This window comes from Somniosus microcephalus, chromosome 8 (assembly GCF_052327205.1).
Source record: "Somniosus microcephalus isolate GS21.2 chromosome 8, FLI_Smic_1.0, whole genome shotgun sequence".
In the NCBI taxonomy this organism is placed as follows: Eukaryota; Metazoa; Chordata; class Chondrichthyes; order Squaliformes; family Somniosidae; genus Somniosus; species Somniosus microcephalus.
The window spans coordinates 268,508,116-268,521,246 of NC_140994.1; the positions used below are offsets into that span (position 1 = coordinate 268,508,116).

Below are 13,131 nucleotides of genomic sequence, written 5' to 3' on the forward strand. Positions count from 1 at the left end.
ATATTCCGAAGGGATGCAAGAAAGGCGAAGACTCGAGAATGTAACTTGTCCAGGAGAGCTTGAGAGTGTCTTATCCAGTAGAGCTCGAAAGTTTCATTTGTCCAGAAGAACTCGAAAGCTTAATTTGCCCAGGAGACTTGAGAATTCACTCGAAAATTTCACTCTATGAAGGCCCAGGAAACTTGAAAGTTGACTTGAAAGTTGACCACAACGGGAGGCCCAGGAAACTTGAAAGTTGACTTGAAAATTTAACACAATAAAGGCCCAGGAAGCTTGAGAATTTACTTGGGGTTTAACACAGTAGAGGCCCAGGAAGCTTGAGAATTTACTTGGGGTTTAACACAGTAGAGGCCCAGGAAGCTTGAGAGTTTACCTGGGGGTCTAACAGTAGAGGCCCAAGAAGCTTGAGAATTTACTTGGGGTTTAACACAGTAGAGGCCCAGGAAGCTTGAGAGTTTACCTGGGGGTCTAACAGTAGAGGCCCAAGAAGCTTGAGAGGTTGACTTGAAAATATAACACAACGAAGGCCCAGGAAACTTGAAAGTTCACTCAGAATTTTAACACAATGAAGGCCCAGGGGACTTGAGAGTTCACCTGGGGGTCTAACAATAGAGGCCCAGGAGACTCAAAAGTTTTACTTGAAAGTTTAACACTATGAAGGCCCAGGAGACTTGAGAATTCACTTGAATTTAACATAGAAAACTTGAAAGTTCACTTAAACATTTAACACAGGAAGCTTGAAAGTTCACTTAAACATTTAACACAGGAAGCTTGAAAGTTCACTTAAACATTTAACACTGGAGGCTTGAAAATTCACTCGAAAATTTAACACAGGAGACTTAAAAGTTCACTTGAACATTTAACACAGAGGGTCTTCTCCCTAGGAGACTCAAAAATTAAACACAAAGCCACAGCGGGGAGCATGAAACAAAATTCCTCCATCGCTGCTGGGTCCATAATGGCTCAGTCCTACTGTGATGGGGTTGGGGAGCCACGGGGCCATGTAGACACAGGGCCGTGCTCTCCGGGTAATGTAGGTTCTGGACCCAAGTGCAGAAACGAGGCGAGAGGCAAATATACAGTACTTTGTTTGAACTTTACTAGATTCACACATAACTAGATTCATACAAGGAACACAACAGCATACGTAAGAACTCGAGAGAGGAACACCACAGCATACATAGAACTCAAGACAAGAACAACATACATAAGAACTAGAGACCAGTTACAAGACGGCTAGTCAAGATAGGAACTCAGGACAGCTTCCATGAGGACAACCCACTTGTCCATACTGAGCTTGAGACAAGCTACCACAAGGGCAACCAGCTTGCCGAGACGAGACTCGAGACAAGCTACCACAGGGGTAATCAGCTTATCAATACAAAGCTCAGGACAAGCTCCAACATGGCAACACGCTAGTCCAGCCCAGCACCTTATCAAGACTAAGAACAACAAGAACACAGACTTAGATACATCTTAAATACAGAGCTCGAGAGAACTATGGCAGCCAGCTAGTTAAAGCCAGGCGCCACAGAGCGAAGGCTAGTCCCCGGTTCCCCGGTTAGGACTGAGCACAGAGAGAAGAAACCACAGAACTTATATGCCAAGAAAACCAGGTGAAACCCATGAACAGCTAACAGGCCGTTAAGAATTAACACAGGAGGCTAGGAACAATTAACACAGGAGGCTAGGAACAATTAACACAGGAGGCTAGGAACAATTAACACAGGAGGCTAGGAACAATTAACAAGGACTACAAACAAGTGAAGGTGCCATCTAGAGGTTACAGAAGGAACTGACTGGCACCCTCATACACTGATGTCCTTTAGGGACGGAAACCTGCCGTCCTTACCCGGTCTGGGCCTATATGTGACTCCAGTCCCACACCATTGTGGGTGACTCTGAACTGCCCTCTGAAGTGGCCGAGCGAGACACTCAGTTTGTATCAAACCCGCTCCCAGCGGTTCAAGAAGGCGGCCCACCCCCACCTTCTCAGGGCAACTGGGGGTGGGCAATAAATGCCGGCCTTGCCTGCGACGCCCACATCCCAACTGACTATGAGATTGCACTCAACGGGATAGTATGCCCAGCCGGTACAGTGTTCATCTTAACCCTACCCTTACCTTGACCTTAACGCTAACCTTAATCCCAAATTTAATCTGAACCTTAACCCCAACCTTAACCCCAACCCTAACCCAACCTTAAGCCCAACCTTAACCCCAACCCTAACCCCAACCTTAACCCCAACCCTAACCCCAACCTTAACCCCAACCCTAACCCCAACCTTAACCCCAACATAACCCCAACCTTAACTCCAACCTGCCCCCAACACTAACCCTAAGCCCAAATCCTAAAATCCTAATTGTAAACCGGAGACTAAAGTCCTCCTTTTAAGATCAAACTCTGAGCCTTGAGCCCAAAACCGCCCGCCCCCAACCTCTGACCCGAACCCCCCCAACCCCCAACCCTTGACCCTAAACACCCTAAACCCCCAACCCCTGACCCTAAACCCCCAACCCCTGACCCTAAACCCCCAACCCCTGACCCTAAACCCCCAACCCCTGACCCTAAACCCCCCATCCCACAACCCAACCCTAAACCCCTGACCTTAAACCCCCAACCCCTGACCCTAAACCCCTAACCCCCAACCCCTGACCCTAAACCCCATCCCCCAACCCCTGACCCTAAACCCCCCAACCTCCAACCCTAAACCCCCATCCCCCAACCCCTGACCCTAAACCCCCAACCCCTGACCCTAAACCTATCCCCTTCCCCTGAGCTGGAACACACCTTTAAACCCAACTCCTAATATTGAACCCCAATCCCAATAGGGGAGAGCTTAACCCCCAAAACATACCCAGAGCTTCCACCGCCCTTTCAGGCAGCACATTCCCGATCACAACAACTCACTGCGTAAAAAACCATTCTCCTCATCTCCCCTCTGGTTCTTTCGCCAATCACCTTCAATCTGTGTCCTCTGGTCACCGACCCACTTAACCTGCTCTGCTCTAAGGAGAACAACCCCAGTTTCTCTGGTCTCTCCACGTAAATGAAGTCCCTCATCAATGTTATCATTTCACACAGACTGATGGGGAGCGCCCTGTGCCCTCGGAGACTTTTCACATCGAATTAATGATGACAGTTAGAGGGGGCAGAACCCAGTGTAAGTCACTCCTGTCTACACACACTCCCGCCACTGTCTGCACCCACACGCCCTGCGTTCCGAGAGGGGCCATGGCCAGGACACATGGTTATTACCAACAACACGCAACGAAGTCACAGCCGACTGTTCTTCCCTCTTCCCGGCTTCATCTAATTCCGCGACACAGGTGAAATTTCCTGAATCAGTCCCGCTCACAGCGTCAATGTACAGCAATGCCGTTTTCTGGAACACGGTGTGATAACTTCGAGAAAAATTAACTTTGACAGGCTGGAGAGAAAAAACACATCGCAAATGGTTTCAAAACTGCGACTGAATTCATTAGAACATGCAGAACAGGAAACGCCATTCATCCCATCAACCCAGCTCCTCCCACAGCCCATGTACATCGACTCTATCGTGCACTCTACCCACCCATTTAATCTCCTCCCACAGCCCATGTACACTCTCCCCTATCATGGACTCTACCCACCCATTTAATCTCCTCCCACAGCCCATGTACACTCTCCCCTATCATGGAATCTACCCACCCATTTAATCTCCTCCCACAGCCCATGTACACTCTCCCCTATCCTGGACTCTACCCACCCATTTAATCTCCTCCCACAGCCCATGTACACTCTCCCCTATCATGGACTCTACCCACCCATTTAATCTCCTCCCACAGCCCATGTACACTCTCCCCTATCATGGACTCTACCCACCCATTTAATCTCCTCCCACAGCCCATGTACACTCTCCCCTATCATGGACTCTACCCACCCATTTAAACTCCTCCCACAGCCCATGTACACTCTCCCCTATCATGGACTCTACCCACCCATTGAATCTCCTCCCACAGCCCATGTACACTCTCCCCTATCATGGACTCTACCCACCCATTGAATCTCCTCCCACAGCCCATGTACATGCTCCCCTATCACAGACTCTACCCACCCATTTAATATCCTCCCACAGCCCATGTACACTTTCCCCTATCATTTTAATGAAACAGAACGCCCCCAGCCAATGAGAGTTTCATCCCCTGTCCCATTATCCCCATTACAGAATGTCTAGCCGGCGTTTCGGATTGGGGTCCAGGCCCAAATGGAGGAGAGAGCGGTGGAGAGGTAGAGAGGTTTAGGGAGGGAATTCCAGAGCTTAGGGCCAAGGCAGCTGAAGGCACGGCCACCAAAGGTTGAGCGATTAAAATCGGGGATATGCAAGAGGCCAGATTGGAGGAGACATCTTGGAGGGTTGTAGGGCTGGAGGAGGTTACAGAGATGGGGAGGAATTTGAACACTGGACTTGATCTTAGTGTTGTGGTTGCTCATTGGAAGAGAGTCTGGGAAGAACCTTTCTCAAACAGGCCCCTCCAGAAACGGCCGGGACCCCAGCTGATGTCCTGCTCCCTCTACTGCACCTCCAGCCGGCCAGCCGACCAACCCTGGAATTAGAGTCATAGAGTTATACAGCACAGAAAGAGGCCCTTCAGCCCATCGTGTCCACACCAGCCATCAAGCCCTATCTATTCTAATCCCATTTTCCAGCACTTGGTCCGTAGCCTTGTATGCTATGGTGTTTCAAGTGCTCATCTAAATGCTTCTTGAATGTTGTGAGGGTTCCTGCCTCTACCACCCTTTCAGGCAGTGAGTTCCAGATTCCAACCACCCTCTGGGTGAAAAAGCTTTTCCTCAAATCCCCTCTAAACCTCCTGCCCCTTACCTTGAAACTATGCCCCCTGGTTATTGACCCCTTTACTAAGGGGAAAAGTTCCGACCAGAGCGGACCTGCGTGGGAACACTGAGCATCGGCGGCAGTTTAAAATCGGCGGCAGTGAGCGAGGCGAGGCCCGACCAATTCAACAGCCAGGGAGAGAGGTAAAAAGTAATCAAAGTGTGACGTCACCAGGAAGCAGGTAAGTGATTGGTTGGTGAGTATTTCTCTCTTTTTTTAAACTTTAACTCTGGTTTATAGTTTCTAAGGTCTCTCTGGTGTAGCGGGGACTGTTGGTAAACCAGTTAACTGTAGTGTAATAGTGGGATTGATTGATTTAAATTCAATTACTTAAAGGGTAAGTCATGGCAGGACAGCCGGGCCCCATGATATGCTCCTCCTGCGATATGTGGGAACTCAGGGACACTTCCTGTGTCCCTGACAACTACGTGTGCAGGAAGTGCACCCAGCTGCAGCTATTGACAGACCACATTGCGGCACTGCAGCTGTGATTGGATGCATAATGGAGCGTTCACGATGCTCAGGACATCATGAATAGCACGTTTACAGAGTTGGACACACCGCAGGTAGAGGTTGGACTGGAAGAAAGGGAACGGGTGACCAACAGGCATCCCCTGGACCTGATGGCTTACATCCTAGGGTCTTGAGGGAAGTGGAGGTAGGGATTGTGGATGCATTGGTAATAATTTTCCAAAACTCTCTGGACTCAGCAAAGGTCCCGGCAGATTGGAAAACTGCTAATGTAACACCCTTATTTAAAAAGGGTAGTAGGCAGAAGGCTGGAAACTATAGACCTGTTAGCCTAACATCTGTGGTTGGTAAAATGTTAGAGTCCATCATTAAGGAGACAGTAACGGGACATTTGGATAAACATAATTTAATAGGACAAACTCAGCATGGTTTCATGAAGGGGAAGTCATGTTTGACAAATTTACTTGGGTTTTTTGAGGAAGTAACATACAGGGTGGATAAAGGGGAACCAGTGGACGTAGTGTATTTAGACTTCCAAAAGGCATTTGACAAGGTGCCACACAAAAGATTATTGCTCAAGATAAAAAATCACGGGATTGGGGGTAATATTCTGGCATGGGTGGAGGATTGGCTCTCTAACAGAAAGCAGAGAGTTGGGAGAAATGGTTCGTTCTCAGATTGGCAATCAGTAACTAGTGGTGTTCCGCAGGGGTCAGTGCTGGGTCCCCAACTCTTTACAATCTATATTAACGATTTGGAGGAGGGGACCGAGTGTAACATATCAAAGTTTGCAGATGATACAAAGATGGGACGGAAAGTAGTGAGTGAGGAGGACATAAAAAACCTGCAAAGGGACATAGACAGGCTAAGTAAGTGGGCAGAGATTTGGCAGATGGAATACAATACTGGAAAGTGTGAGGTTATGCACTTTGGCAGGAAAAATCATAGAGCAAGTTATTATCTTAATGGCAAGAAACTGGAAAGTACTGTAGTACAATTCGATTGTAAGGGGAATAGATAGGGGTTTCTGTGGTCGCGACCGAGACTCCAGGATGGTATGTTGCCTCCCTGGTGCAAGGGTCAAGGATGTCTCGGCGCGGGTGCAGAACATTCTGGAGGGGGAGGGGGAACAGCCAGTTGTCGTGATACATGTTGGTACCAACGACGTAGCTAAAAAAAGGGAAGAGGTCCTACAAGTAGAATTTAGGGAGTTAGGAGCCAAGCTAAAAAGTAGGACCTCGAAGGTAGTAATCTCTGGATTACTACCAGTGCCACGTGCTAGTAAGAGTACAGAGAACAGGATAGTTAGGCTAAATACGTGGCTTGAGCAGTGGTGTAAGAGGGAGGGTTTTAAATTTTTGAGGCATTGGAACCAGTTTTGTGGTAGGTGTGACCTATACAAAAGGGACGGTCTACACCTGTGCAGAGATGGAACTGATGTTCTCGGGGTAATTTTTGATAAAGCAGTTCGGGAGCATTTAAACTAGTATGGCAGGGGGCTAGAAACCTATGTAGTGAAATAGAGGAAAGTGAAAGGCAGACAGAAATAAATGGTAAAAGGGTGAGGAACAAAAAACAAAGGGCCAAACTAATTCATAAAAAATGTGAGCATAAAAAAAGCCTGAGGGTTTTATACCTTAATGCGAGAAGCATCAGGAACAAGGTAGATGAATTAGCTGTGGAAATAGAGGTTAATAATTATGATCTAATTGGGATTACGGAAACATGGTTGCAGGGTGAGCAGGGCTGGGAGCTTAACATACAGGGGTATTCAGTATTTAGGAAGGATCGACAAAAAAGAAAGGGAGGAGGGGTAGCATTGCTAGTAAAAAAGGGGATAAATGCAATTGAAAGGAAGGATATTAACTCAGTTAATACAGAATCTATATGGGTGGAGCTAAGAAATAGCGAGGGGCGAAAAACATTAATAGGAGTGGTATATAGGCCTCCAAATAGTAAAATAGAGGTTAGGGAGGGCATCACGAGGGAAATTAGAGAAGCGTGCAATAAGAGCACAGCTGTCATCATAGATGACTTTAACTTACATATAGATTGGACTAGCCTAATCAGTAAAAATAATGAGGAGGAGGAATTCCTTGAGTGTTTAAGGGATGGTTATCTGGATCAATATGTCGAGGAACCAACTCGGGAACAGGCTATATTGGACTGGGTACTGTGCAATGAGAAGGGACTAATCAGTAATCTTGTTGTACGGGGACCCTTGGGTCAGAGCGATCATAACATGATCGATTTCTCACTCGAAATGGAGAGCGAAGAAATTGACTCAGAGACTAAGGTCCTGAATTTAAACAAGGGGAATTATGATGCCATGAGACGGGAACTGAGTAGGTCTGATTGGACAACGTTCCTGGGAGGACTGGAGGTAGATAAACAATGGCAAACATTTAAAGATAGAATGACAAAATTGCAAAAATTGTTTATACCAATCTGGCATAAAAGGAAATCTAAAAAGGTGACTCAACCGTGGATAACAGGGGAAATTAGAGACAGCATAAAATCCAAAGATAGGGCGTATAAAATAGCCAAAAAAAGCGCCAGAGCGGAAGATTGGGAACAGTTTAAGATAGAGCAAAGGAGGGCAAAGGGCATAATCAAGAGGGGCAAAATAGCTTACGAAAACAAGCTGGCGGAAAATATAAAAACTAACTCCAAAAGCTTTTATAAGTATATCAAAAGGAAAAGACTGGTGAAAACCAAAGTTGGTCCATTGCAGTCAGATACGGGGGAATATATAATGGGAAATAAGGAAATGGCAGATCAACTAAATGCATACTTTGGGTCAGTCTTTACGAAGGAAGACACAAAAAACCTCCCTGGGATATCGGGAAAAATAGGGACATTGGCAAAGGAGGAACTGACGCAAATCAATATCTCTAAGGATATGGTGTTAAGGAAGCTAAAGGGATTGAAGGTGGACAAATCCCCAGGGCCTGATAACATGCATCCTAGGGTACTGAAGGAGGTGGCCCTAGAGATAGCGGATGCACTAAGGATGATTTTTCAGAATTCATTAGACTCGGGAACAGTGCCCATGGATTGGAGGGTAGCTAACGTTACCCCACTATTCAAAAAGGGGGGTAGGGAAAAAGCAGGTAATTACAGACCTGTAAGCCTTACATCAGTTGTGGGCAAAATGCTGGAGTCCATCATTAAGGATGAAATAGCGGAGCACTTAGCAAATGGGGACAGGATAGGACAGAGTCAACATGGATTTACAAAGGGTAAATCGTGCTTGACTAATCTATTGGAATTTTTTGAGGGAGTAACTGGTAGAATAGATGGGGGAGAGCCAGTAGATGTGGTGTACCTGGACTTCCAAAAGGCCTTCGATAAGGTCCCACATAAAAGATTAGCATGGAAAATTGAGGCTCATGGGATAAAGGGGAAAGTATTGGCGTGGATAGGGAACTGGCTGTCAGATAGAAAACAGAGAGTTGGAATAAACGGCTCATTTTCTGAATGGCAGGCAGTAACAAGTGGGGTACCACAGGGATCTGTCCTGGGCCCCCAGCTGTTCACAATTTACATTAATGACCTGGATCAGGGAGTCGGATGCAGCATTTCCAAATTTGCAGACGACACTAAACTAGGAGGGGGGGTGGGCTCAGAGGAAGAGACCAGGAAGCTCCAGAGCGATTTGGACAGACTGGGCGATTGGGCGGATAAATGGCAGATGCACTATAATGTGGACAAGTGCGAAGTTATCCACCTTGGGTGCAGGAACGGGAGGGCAAATTATTATTTAAATGGCAATAGATTGGGAGAGGGGGAAGTACAGAGAGACCTGGGTGTTCTTGTACACCAGTCACTGAAGGCGAGCATGCAGGTGCAACAGGCGGTCAAGAAGGCAAACGGTATGCTGGCCTTCATAGCAAAAGGGTTAGAATACAGGAACAGGGATACCTTGCTGCAGCTGTACAGGGCACTGGTGAGACCACACCTCGAGTACTGTGTACAGTTTTGGTCGCCTCATCTGAGGAAGGATGTTCTTGCCATGGAGGGGGTGCAGCGGCGATTCACCAGGCTGATACCAGGAATGGCGGGAATGACCTATGAGGAGAGACTATGTAGTTTAGGGATGTACACACTGGAGTTTAGAAGATTGAGAGGGGACCTCATAGAAGTGTATAAAATTCTGACAGGTCTAGACAGACTGGATGCAGAAGGAATGTTTCCCTTGGCGGGTGAGAACAGAACTAGAGGACATAATTTAAGGATAAGGGCTAAACCATTTAGGACAGAGATGAGGGGGAATTTCTTCACTCAGAGAGTGGTGAACCTGTGGAACTCATTGCCACAGAGGGCAGTGTACGCCAGCTCATTAAATATATTTAAGAGGGAATTAGATATATTTCTACGGGCAAAAGGGGTTAAGGGTTACGGAGAGAAGGCGGGGACGGGATACTGAATTAAAGGATCAGCCATGATCTCATTGAATGGCGGAGCAGGCACGAAGGGCCGAATGGCCTACTCCTGCTCCTATCTTCTATGTATCTATGTATCTATGTATGTACAAAGGGATCTGTGGGGTCCTGGTGCACGAAACTCAAAAAGTTAGTATGCAGGTGCAGCAAGTGATCAAGAAGGCCAATGGAATGTTGGCTTTTATTGCTAGGGGGATGGAATATAAAAACAGGGAGGTATTGCTGCAGTTGTACAAGGTATTGGTGAGACCGCACCTGGAATACTGCATACAGTTTTGGTGTCCATACTTAAGAAAAGACATACTTGCTCTCGAGTCAGTACAAAGAAGGTTCACTCGGTTAATCCCGGGGATGAGGGGGTGGTCATATGAGGAGAGGTTGAGTAGATTGGGACTCTACTCATTGGAGTTCAGAAGAATGAGAGGCGATCTTATTGAAACATATAAGATTGTGAAGGGGCTTGATCGGGTGGATGCGGTGAGGATGTTCCCAATGAAGGGTGAAACTAGAACTAGGGGGCATAATCTTAAAATAAGGGGCTGCTCTTTCAAAACTGAGATGAGGAGAAACTTCTTCACTCAGAGGGTGGTAGGTTTGTGGAATTTGCTGCCCCAGAAAGCTGTGGAAGCTACATCATTAAATAAATTTAAAACAGAAATAGATAGTTTCCTAGAGGTAAAGGGAATTAAGGGTTACGGGGAGCGGGCAGGAAATTGGACATGAGTCTAGGTTCGGAATGGTCATGGCCCTGTGGGTAGTGGAGTGGGCCCAGGGGCCGTGTAGCCTGGTTCTGCTCCTACTGTGTTCTAATTCTGTGTTAGATTTCAGGAGATGGTTTTATTCCTGTTCCTGGCTGGGGTGGAGATCGCCTTTACAGAAGGTACGTACTGCAGAAAATATAAGGACAGAGTGATCTCCTGGAAGAATTTCGATCGCCTAGATGGGTCGGAGAGGAAGTTCCCAGATTTTTTTCTCCCAAATTGGCCATGGGGTCTTTTATCTGGTTTTTCGCCTCTCCTGGGAGATCACATGGGTTCGGGTGGATGCAGAGTGATAGCAGATTTGAGGTTAGGATCAGATCAGCCATGATCTTATTGAATGGTGGAGCAGGCTCGAGGGGCCGATTGGCCTACTCCTGCTCCTATTTCTTATGTTCTTGTGTTCTTAGTACTAGGCACAGGCAGGTAGTGCAGGGGTCCCCTGTGGCCATCCCCCTCTCCAACAGATACATCACTTTGAGTACTGTTGCGGGGGATGGCTTATCAGAGGAAGACAGCAGCAGCCAACTTCCTGGCACCAGGGGTGGCTCTGCTGCACAGAATGGGAGGAAAAAGAGGGGTAGAGCTATAGTAATAGGGGATTCTATTGTAAGGGGAATAGATAGGCGTTTCTGCGGCCGCAAACGAGACACCAGGATGGTGTGTTGCCTCCCTGGTGCAAGGGTCAAGGATGTCTCCGAGCGGCTGCAGAACATCTTGGAAGGGGAGGGTGAACCGTCAGTTGTCGTGGTGCATATAGGCACCAACGACATAGGTAAAAAGCGGGATGAGGTCCTAAAAGCGGAGTATAGGGAGTTAGGAGATAAATTAAAAAACTGGACCTCAAAGGTAGTAATCCCAGGATTGCTACCAGTGCCACGTGCTAGTCAGAGTAGAAATAGAAGGATACTTCAGATGAATACGTGGTTAGAGGAATGGTGCCAGGGGGAGGGATTCAAGTTCCTGGGACATTGGAACCGGTTCTGGGGGAGGTGGGACCAGTTGAAACCGGACGGTTTGCACCTGGGCAGGGCTGGAACCGAGGTCCTAGGGGGAGTGTTTGCCAGTGCCCTGGGGGAGGGTTTAAACTAAAATGGCAGGGGGTTGGGAACCTGAGCAGGGAGACAGAGGAAAGGGAAACAAGGATAAAAGCAAAAGATAGGAAGGAGAAAAACAAAAGTGGCAGTCAGAGAAGTCAACGGTTTTACTCAAACGTGGCCACAGTAAATAATAATTCTAATAGGTCTAAGAGCATTAACAAAACAAGCCTGAAGGCTTTGTGTCGTAATGCGAGGAGCATTTGTAATAAGGTGGATGAATTGGCTGCGCAAATAGAGGTAAATGAATACGATTTGGTTGGGATTACGGAAACGTGGCTCAAGGTTGGCCAAGACTGGGAGCTCAACATCCAGGTCTCTTATGCTCATTAATAAATAGACATTCTTATTATGAACACAGCTAGCTTTTGCTCGACACTTTTATTGAGCACATGTGGACTAGGTACAGTATCTGTAGAGGTTTCCATCTTGACTGTTGCCTTGTGGGTAGCCTAGTGCCTCATGGGTAATGTAGTCTTAATATACATACAGCTGGGTAGTGTAGTCTTATACATACAGCTATATCCAGCTCTACACAGCTCTACGGCTCCACCTAGTGTCCACTATAGAATGAAATGTTGTTGATCATTACATCCCCCTTTCTTTGAGGTTTAACAAAATCAATATCAATCAACTTTCAAGAAAACAATAAAGATAATATCAGTAACACTTATCTAAGTGCTGTATAAACATAAACATTTTCAAAACAGTCAACACATTTTCAAAGCTTTACATTGTACTCAAAGATTAAGTCTATCAGGCTTTTTTACTTCACGTGTGGATCTTCTGAACACGGGTAAGTCTGATGTGTCGGGACCAGCGGGAGCAGCGAGGAGGAGCTCGGGAGAAAACCCGGCGACCAGCGAGGCCCGAGACCAGTCGGGAGCAGTGAGTCGGAGCCCGGTATAAAAACCGGAGAGAGGCGAGGCCCGAGACCAGTCGGGACCAGCGGGAGCAGCGAGGAGGAGCTCGGGAGAAAACCCGGCGACCAGCGAGGCCCGAGACCAGTCGGGAGCAGTGAGTCGGAGCCCGGTATAAAAACCGGAGAGAGGCGAGGCCCGAGACCAGTCGGGACCAGCGGGAGCAGCGAGGAGGAGCTCGGGAGAAAACCCGGCGACCAGCGAGGCCCGAGACCAGTCGGGAGCAGTGAGTCGGAGCCCGGTATAAAAGCCGGAGAGAGGCGAGGCCCGAGACCAGTCGGGACCAGCGGGAGCAGCGAGGAGGAGCTCGGGAGAAAACCCGGCGACCAGCGAGGCCCGAGACCAGTCGGGAGCAGTGAGTCGGAGCCCGGTATAAAAACCGGAGAGAGGCGAGGCCCGAGACCAGTCGGGACCAGCGGGAGCAGCGAGGAGGAGCTCGGGAGAAAACCCGGCGACCAGCGAGGCCCGAGACCAGTCGGGAGCAGTGAGTCGGAGCCCGGTATAAAAACCGGAGAGAGGCGAGGCCCGAGACCACAGCTGGGGCAGTCGGGAGAGCAGGAGGCC

At 47.8% G+C, this 13,131-nt stretch overlaps 1 protein-coding gene across 1 annotated transcript in view; it reads right to left on the reverse strand.

Moving 5' to 3' along the window:
* Window positions 1-13,131, reverse strand: part of LOC147114388 (macrophage colony-stimulating factor 1 receptor-like) — a 133,117-nt gene that overhangs the window by 59,769 nt on the left and 60,217 nt on the right. The window contains exon 3 of the mRNA XM_085996057.1: window positions 3,259-3,430. Coding sequence (XP_085852183.1) covers window positions 3,259-3,430 — 172 coding nt within the window. The remainder of the gene's footprint in view (window positions 1-3,258; window positions 3,431-13,131) is intronic.